Consider the following 9,470-nt stretch of genomic DNA (forward strand, 5'->3'; position numbering starts at 1 on the left):
TTTTCAGCTGTGCTAACATCATCGCACAAGGGTTTTCTAATCATCCAATAGCTTTCTAACGCGATTAACAAACACAATGTACCATTAGAACACTATAGAAATGGGCCTGTATACACCTATGTACAATATTCCATTAAAAACCAGACGTTTGCAGCTAGAATAGTCGTTTACCACATTAACAATGTATAGAGTGTATTTCTGTGAGCCCACAGTAACCCCAAACTTTTGAACATAGTGTAGTATTTAGCCAAGGGAATTTGTTGCATGGCAGCGAAACATCAAGAAAAAAAATTGTGTTACCACCTCAATTTAAATACTTTATGAAAATTAGGGACGGAATTATGATGATTTTTTAAGACGTGACCGGCACACGCCCTAAATTATTTGATTGTGATTTTTTTTTTTTTTTTTTTTAGAACTAGGTCATATGTCAGCTAGAGCCAATTATCTCTACAGCAGTAAGTGCAGGGTTACGACGAGCAAATACAATGATCAGCAGCCACAAGTCTCTGTGTGTGGGTGTGTGTGCGCGTGTGTGTGTGGTTATGCACGTGACACATTTGCAAAAAAAATCTACATCTTGTGAGGACATTTTGGCTTGTACTCACAACTTTAAATCGGCTTGTTGAGGATTTAGAAATGGTTTATAGTGTGAGGGTTAGGTTACGAGTGTCCTCACTATGTGTGTGTGTGTGCAAACAGGTTTTCTTTTGGTGCATAATCACTTTTGGTGCAAACACTTTTGGCGCATAATCAAACTTCCATCGCAACCCACGTCTCTATTCTAAGTGGGTGTGCGATTTCACATATCGCCTTCTCAGCTCTTGTCTCGCGTAATAGCGCTGAAACGAGGACACACTTTTTTTTTCTTCAGCTGCCTTCGGTGATTAGAGCGCGCGTGTTTTTCTGCAAATGTTCAAATTAATGCCTCTGCACAGTCCTCCATTACTCATTAAGAGTTTGATTTTGTTTATCAACTGAAATAATAATAGAAATCAAACCTCAGGTAACATGTGCCAAGGCTGCTCGCAGAGTCGTCGTCTAATGAGACGGCTTCACATGTGGATGATGAAATATGCATGAGTCATCCCGAGCTTTCTTTTCCAGATTTGAGATCATTAAAGATGTATCGTAGCATATGGAAGGCCTTTTTTTGTCTTATTTTTTTGCGAGCCTTGTTTATCAACATGTTTTTGTTTGTTTAAATATTCATACGGCTTTTATTTAATTCTTTCACATCTTACATATAAAAGCAAGCAAATGCGCATGCAAACATGAATCATTATCAGTCTGATGTACAGTTTAATACTGGGGAGAAAACTCTCTTATGATTGTGAATGCTCTGATAGAGAAACAGCACTTTTTATGAAAACGGCACACTCTCTTTGTTTGTTTGTTTTGTTTGTGTGTGTAAGACAGGGGTTCTAAAAGTTTTGATACCTGAGGGCCAATTTAGGAACCCAACATTGGACTGAGGGCCGCCAAAGGAAAAAAAACAGAGATTAGACAAGATTAGTACCTCCTGGATTAAAACTATCAACTGTAATTCACTGTGGGCCGACAGAAATGTTTCTGCGGGCCGCCATTGGCCCCCGGGCCACACTTTGAGAACCAATGGTGTAAGAGGAAACAGCACAAACACACACAGCAACCTGAGAAAGAGGAAAAAGAGCAGACAATTAGTGTCTGACTTTATTCATGCATATATTATGTATTATAATGAACCGTCGAAGAATGTTGTATTAAGATTTTTGTTCAAAATGATGATGATGGCATCTACGAAGGAGAGTTTTTTTTTTTTGTAATTTAATCAATGTCTTACCTCACTCTCTTCTCTTCTTCCTGCTCTGGCCTTTTGGACCAAGGAAGTCAATGGCTCCACAATTAACTCCAATCCTATCATTGTTGGCCAACAGGAGGCGCAGGATCCCTCGAGGCGCGAGTCTTCAGGGAATCCCGGGGACGGAACAACAACGAGCCGCACATCAAAAGGCCCATGAATGCGTTTATGGTGTGGGCTAAGGACGAGCGGCGCAAGATTCTCCAGGCTTTCCCCGACATGCACAACTCCAACATCAGCAAAATTCTGGGTAAGACCTCGTGAAGCAAGTATCGTGACTTGTGCATGTAGATATGGGCTAATTCTTACGTATCTGAGTGAAGAGAGGAGTGTGTTATCTCATATGACGCTGTGAGGCAGCTCCACTCAGCATACAAATGGATTTATCGCCCATCGCCACCATAAGTATTTGTCATGAGAAATGACAGAGAGAAACTCCTCAAAGTCACTGCCTTCAGAAATCTCTCCGCTGTCAAAGTCCTCCATGTTTGCTCGAGGAAATTTCAAAACAATGTCGCGAGGAACCCTTATACCCCCCCCCCAAAAAGTGACGTATCCGCTTTACCGGCGTCTATGGTAGAATAAAACACGCAGCCGCTCTCCCGGCTCGAACGGTAGAAATGCGCCAATGCTTTCCTGGCGTCAATGGGTTAAAAGTGCTGTTACTACCTGGAGGGACACTTTACTTTACAACAGGGTCCACAGAGGCAGAGCTGATCACCGCCGACAACGTCGCTGCCAAACTATAAATACGTCATATCTTAACACACGCAGCACATGTTTAGACTCTAAATGGCCAATTTCTCGCCTCAAATTATCTTATAACTGCGTTCCGTGACACAGAAAAGTGAGAAACGGCCACTGTTTCAACAACAACAGTCTTTCTCTCTCGGACGCCATTGCTCACTGTAGCCAAAAGCACAACAACCTTGTGTATTGACCCCTACTGACCGGGCGGGAAATTGCAGTGAGTGTCCGTCACAATGACGGAGAAGTATGAAGGCTCGAGTGGTCTCCGTGGTTACGCAGTCGGAGAAGTATAATGGGGCCTTAAGCTTCAACCCAGTGTTGTGAAACAGGATTTGATTGTGAATTCTCCTATAATGTACCGTGTTGTCTATAGGTTCTCGGTGGAAGTCCATGTCTAACCAGGACAAGCAGCCATACTACGAGGAGCAGGCCCGCCTGAGTAAGCTCCACTTAGAGAAGTACCCGAACTACAAGTACAAGCCCCGGCCTAAGAGAACCTGCATCATTGACGGAAAAAAACTTCGTATCGGAGAGTACAAGCAGATGATGCGCTCGCGGCGACAAGAAATGAGGCAGTTCTTCACTGTGGGGTAAGCATGCAGTTCACTTCCCTGAAGCCTCATCTCATACAATATAAATACAATTTTCAAATGCAAGCATTGAATTAACTTCTGCTGTGTTGCCTGTAGGCTTTTCAAAAAGTCAGATTTTTTTTAATTTTAGACAATAGCAGTCAGTAAATGGAGCGTGAAGTGCAGATATTTTTTTTCAGGATAAAAGCTGTAAGTGTCGACTTTCAGAAGCCCGGAGGACAGCCGTCTGAAGCTTAACACGTTAATTTACTGTGTGTGGTTAGCAGGAGAACCCTTCTCCAGGTGCTCCCATGTCAGTCATAAGCTTCAGTGGCTGGACTATCAATCATCCAAGCGCAGCAGCAGACAAGAGCAGCGCTAACCGCGTATCGGTTTTATGTCACCAATAAACTGGCTAGTGTTTGTGAGCGGCTCAAAACGGGAGCTGTCAGGAGAAGCCCCCCCCCCACACACCCCCTTTTTCCCAAATCATTTTCACAGAGCTGCTGGCCTGCTGCTGCGTACACGTCTGTGGGAAACCCCCTAATCCAAGAGTTTCGAGTGTAGTGCTGAGAAAGCAGCAAACTCACGGTTTCTACTGGAAAATTACCACACATATACCCTTTGTTTTTTTTTAATTATCACGGATCAAAATTCACTCGCTGTCTCATATACTGGTCAAAATACATGGACAGTGTATGTGTCTATATTGCTGCTTATGGAAAAAAAAAACATCATTATTTTCGTAATCGATTATTTGTTTGTTCCATAAAATGTCATAAAAAATTTAAAAAAAAACAAAAAAAAAAACATTGTTTGACAAACCTGAAAATGACGATGTTCTCGAACGTCTTGTTTTGTCCACAAACCAAAATGATTGAATCATCTCTTTGTTATGAGAAGCAAAGAAACTATTGAATTGAATTGAATTGAATTGAATTGAATTGAATTGAATTGAATTGAATTGAATGACTTTATTCCTCCCCAGGGGGGAAACACACATTTACAGCAGCTCAGTTAAGGCAACAAGAGGTGCAGAAATGTGCAAGGGCATAATAAGTAAAAAAGAAAGATAACGTAAAGTTAAAAGTAAAAATAGGATAAAAATAAAATACAATATGGTAAAAAATCACACTCTAAATATAAGTAAGGCTCTAAAAAAATAAAACACAATAAGGTAAAAAATTACGCTCTAATATAAGTAAAAAGAAATAAAACGTAAGATAAGAGTATAAGAATAAAATAAAATACAATATGGTAAAAAAATTTAATTACACTCTCTAATGTAGAGTAAGTAATAAAGTAGAACGAAGAAAATATTCACATTTAAGAAGCTAGAAACAATCAGAAATCTTGTTTTAGTCACGAAAAAGCTTCAAACCGATCATCGATTATCAAAAACAGTTGACGATTCATTTAGTAACCGGTTAATAACCGATCCGTTGTTTCAGCTCTATAGTGCATACGTCGCACAGCTGGGCTAATTGTGATCAATCTCGATTTTTATCTTTTATCCCACATCCAGGCAGCCGCCACAGATTCCCATCACTACTAGCGCTAGCATGGTCTACCCTGGCGCCATCACCATGGCGACCACCACGCCCTCGCCTCAGATGACATCGGAGTGCTCGAGCGCCTCGGCGAGTCCCGAGCCGCCCATGCCCGTCATCCAGGCCACCTACAACATGAAGGTGGAGCAGCAGCACGCCAACATGGCCAACAACAGCGAGCCCGTCGTCAACGGCGTGGACGAGATGGACATGTACGAGGACTTCGAGGACGAGCCCAAATCGGACTATAGTAGTGAAAATGACACGCACGAGACGGTCAACGCCAACTGAGAGCTGTTTGAACGCAGGAGGCCAACGCAGACGCAACACTTTACACAGGAGAGGATGTGATCTGAGAGAGGGAAATAATAATAAAAAATAATAATAATAATTAAAAAAAAAACACCACAAAGGATGTTTTTTAAAGAATAACAAGGACGGTGTATTATTTAGGAGCCAGCATGCTCATGTGGCTTCATCAGAATCAAAAGCTATTTGGTCTTAAGTGTTTTCTTCAAAGTGTGTGAAGCAGTTTGGTTGTGGTAACCTAGTTTTTTTTTTGTTTTTTTTTTATGTCATTTTTTGTTGTCGTTTTTTTGTCATTATGATCATTTACAGTTAATTTAATGCCTATAGAACAAAAGAGAGAACTTGAAAATTGAACAAGTGATATTTGAAACATATATATATATATATCGAAATTTGGATTTAAGATTCAATTCATCGTTTTTTCTCTTCAATTAGATGTTCAAGATTGGAATAATATACTTACTCAGGTAACGTGTGTCAGCCAACAGCTTGTGAATGTTTAAATCTAGAGCAAAATATCACCAGAACAAAAGATCTCAAAATTCATATTGCGTGATTCCAAGATATTTAGAGGAAATGCATTATTATTATTATTATTATTGTTAGTCATGTCTTTGTGTTGATTGTTATTACACAAAATTTAGTGCTGAAGTGCCAAACATTTCAAAAATCTGTAGTCTTTAGGGAGAGGCTTTGTGAGTCTTAGACAATCTCTTGATCTCAGCTTCATTATCCAGTCTTTCCTTCATTTTACCTGAAACAGAACGAACAAACAAATGAAAACTCAGGAACTTGGAGGAAGCAGCAGAGGACACTGTCTGACTGGTATTTGCTTATGATGCCGTCGCTTTTTTCTCCTGGGAGCCCAATGCAGTGATCATCAATGAAAAACGGCCCGGGCCCCCCTTTAAATTTTTGCTCATCCCAGTCCACGCGGAGCACGGTGGCGTCTTTTCGCTAACTTCCAGCTCTCAATCCCAGTCTGACTCACTCAAGTTCTTAATCAGAGCGATTGTAATCAGGCCAGGATGCTGCAGGGCCAAAGGCCTCCCAATCTGTGGGATTGGAACAGCAGTGAAAGGCAGCTTTGGGGAGCATTAAAAAATCTCAAATTGATGTCGTACAATGTGTAGCTACAGTGTGTTCTGATAAAGGCCTTGGCCCCGTTTTTTGGTACGGCAAGTTTAAAGTCTTAGGGTCTGAGAACTTAATGTTGTTTTTCAATCTTAATTCTTTTTCCGACATTGTAAATCTTAAACTGACACTAAGAAGTCTTAAAGCAGAGCAGTCATTGGGTCGATGCAATACGTTCATTACTGAAGCAGTCTTAACAGTTCCTGAGGAGATTTCTAAATGGGGGGGGGAGAGAGACGCTTAAGCCCAATTTATACTTCTGCGTAAAGTGCTCTGCGTAGGTTACGCAGAGTCCTCTGCGTCGACGCAGAGCCTGTCGACAACAGGAAAACAACACGAAATATTTTTTAAGTGTCCGTCACTCCGTCAAGGGACAACGGAGACGACAAGAGCTGCGATTGGTCCTCAGGACAGGCCGAGCGAAGCTGCTCTGTGCCGGCTCACAGTGCGCACCGAGCGTCCACAGAGGCGGGGCTGATCACCGCCGACAACGTCGCTGCCAAACTATAAATACGTCATATCTTAATACACACAGCACATGTTTAGACTCTAAATGGCCAATTTCTCGCCTCAAATTATCTTAAAACTGCGTTCCGTGACACAGAAAAGTAAGAAACGGCCACTGTTTCAACAACAACAGTCTTTCTCTCTCTTTCTCTCTTTATTTCTCGGACACCATTGCTCCCTACTGATCGGGCGGGAAATTGCAGCGCATATCCGTCACCACGACGCAGAAGTATAAAGGCTTGAGGGGTCTCCGTGGTGACGCAGTCGGAAAACGCATTACGCAGTCGGAGAAGTATAATGTGGCCTTTAAATTATGATTTAAATGACCTCGTATGAGAAAGGTAACTTAAAAGCTGATTTTTGCACGCCTGCACTTAAATTAATTCTCCTCCTGTCACCTTTTTAGCCTTATTTTATTTCTTTGGAAATGCACCTATCTCTTTGCCTTTAATGACAACGTGCAACGATAGGACAAACAGTCTCTGTCCTAATTTCAAGCCGACACGCAGTGACCTTCTGGACGAAAGCGGTTAGCGAAGTTAAGCTTCTCTAGCGGTCGAGGCCTCGGTGTTTCAGCTCGTCTCCTTTACGCAGGGCACGGGGTCTAAAGTGGGGCTCCCCCTCCCTGCCAATGCCCTGCTCTGCTCTGACCCCCTGCCTGTGGCAACCTCAGCACCCAGGGGGCGCCATCTGGCTCAGAGAAGGGGGGGAAACGCCAGGGTAGAGATGAGGTTGGGGGAAAACAATAAAAAAAACAGGGTGTGTGTGTGTGTGTGTGAGTGTCACTCATTGTGTTCTCCATCAAAGCGCTGGAAGTGAGGTCTCGACAGGGCTCCCCTACCCTGGCCCAATCGCCAGGCGCTGGCAAGCAGATGGAACAAGTACATCAAGCTGTGGGGGGATTATTAAAATGACTGACGACCGGGTATCATCTGAAAATGCGGCATTATTAATGCATGAGTCCAGCTATTCCCCCTCCCGTGCCCTTGAAAGCGTCCGTTTTCAGAAGGAAAGCAGACCTCTGAATGGCTACGGTCACTGTATTTAAACTGGTCAAGAGCTGCCCCGCACTGCTGGTCACTGCATTTTTCTCCTATAGCTCTAATTGGTACAGATGGTTCTTTGTGATTATTTAGCACTGGCATTTTTCTGTACGTTTACCATTGTTTTTACTTTTGGGAAGCATTTTTATTAAGGTTTGTTTTTCACCACCTCATTAGTTTTTTTTATTTTATTTTATTGTTTTTTATTCTCATTTTGAGGTACAAAAAAAACAAAAAAAAAACTTTCCGACAAACACAATCCCAAGTGAATTTCCCTCCCAGTCAAAGCCTGTTTGGTTGTTTGGTATTTTTACGCTGTTTTGCTCCTGTTTGCTGGTGGTTTAGATTGATTTCTATGTGACTGTACATATTTTAATGACCATGCCACATTGCTTTAGTTGGCTGATAGTTATAAAGGACTCTTCTTCATGGAGCTGGAACTTGACTATGCTTATGCAGCAAAAAAAAAGGAAAAAGTAAAAAAAAAAAAAAGACAACAAGAACTCATGAGGAGATGATGTTTCGTAAGTGTTATAAGCACTGGATTTAAATGGTATTTTTTATCAATTCTGATTAATGTGAAGCTGTTTTGAGGAAAAAAAACACCATGAATGAACAAAAATCCCCAGCTGGACTCTAGTGGGTTTGCTCTTACAGTTGCCAGATTTGACCCCCAACCCACAACTTACTTTATTTATGCAAAGACACATATGATGACGAATGGACACTTTCTCTCAGCTTCAGGGCTGCCCAGCGGAGACACTCGGCACAAGAAAGCGAAAAAAAAAACAGAAATATCCAACAGCGGGCTCTGTTAGCCGTGAAACACCAGACTTCAGTGTATTGTATATTGTATTTGAAACTGTAGAGTATCAACATATTGTATTTATTATTATTATTATTATTATTATTAGCCACTGCTGGCTGTAAAACTGTCATGAAAACAACAATAACACGGACAATCACAGACAAATGAATTGCCGCAAACACGGTTTTCACTAAATTCACCATCTTATTTTAGATTTTATTGTAAATATAGGAAAATATATTTTCTGTTCATTAGTTACATATAGGTTATGTATTTGGCTGTTTTCATTTTTTTTTTTTTTTTTTGGTTTCATGACTTGAAAGACCCAACAATGTCTCCTTATTGGCAGAGAGCAGAATTGGCAGTTCATTTTCTTTTTGGTTTTCTCCCCCACAGACGATTCAGAGCCCAGAGTTATTTCAAATAAGCTACACTCGTTTTCATCAATGAGCACTTACTTTCAAGCAATTATTCAAATTCTTACCCGATCGTGGTTCAAATGCTGTACATTCTCATCTGCGTTGATAGCGGCTGAGATCCTTTAAAAATCTGCATGCTTTTGGGTGATCATGCTATAACAAAAGGTGTTTCATCCATAAAGTGAGATTTTTTTTTAATTGTATTTTTTTTCTGAAAAGGTGGGAGCGTGCAAATATTTATTTGTTTTATTGTATCAAAAAACGGCACCGTACACAGTGCAGTTTTCTTGGTTAATTCTCTCCTTTTTTTCTGATTTACAGTAATAAACACAATCATTATTTACAGTTACAGCCATGTGCAAATGTAGCCCTCACCATCATGCTTTTAATCCACATGCAAACGTTTTTGTTTTTTTTAATGAACTGAAGACAAAAGCTCGTATGCTGTTTCATTCAATATTACATTATTGTCATTTTTTGTTTTTGTTTTTGTTTGTTTTCTGTCTAAAGTTTGTGATGTATATGGTGGGAATGTTCT

At 40.9% G+C, this 9,470-nt stretch overlaps 1 protein-coding gene across 4 annotated transcripts in view; it reads left to right on the forward strand.

Annotated features, from left to right (window-relative positions):
• The window catches only part of sox6 (SRY-box transcription factor 6), a 172,080-nt gene extending 166,807 nt beyond the window's left edge, over positions 1-5,273 (forward strand). For all 4 annotated transcript variants that reach the window (XM_083890973.1, XM_083890976.1, XM_083890975.1 and 1 more), the window contains 3 exons: positions 1,917-2,090; positions 2,964-3,180; positions 4,688-5,273. In XM_083890973.1, the coding sequence (XP_083747099.1) occupies positions 1,917-2,090; positions 2,964-3,180; positions 4,688-5,003 (707 nt within the window). In that variant the 3' untranslated portion in view covers positions 5,004-5,273. The remainder of the gene's footprint in view (positions 1-1,916; positions 2,091-2,963; positions 3,181-4,687) is intronic.
• Positions 5,274-9,470: the final 4,197 nt, after the last annotated feature.

Source organism: Microchirus variegatus (genome assembly GCF_963457635.1).
Source record: "Microchirus variegatus genome assembly, chromosome: 6".
NCBI lineage: Eukaryota > Metazoa > Chordata > Actinopteri > Pleuronectiformes > Soleidae > Microchirus > Microchirus variegatus.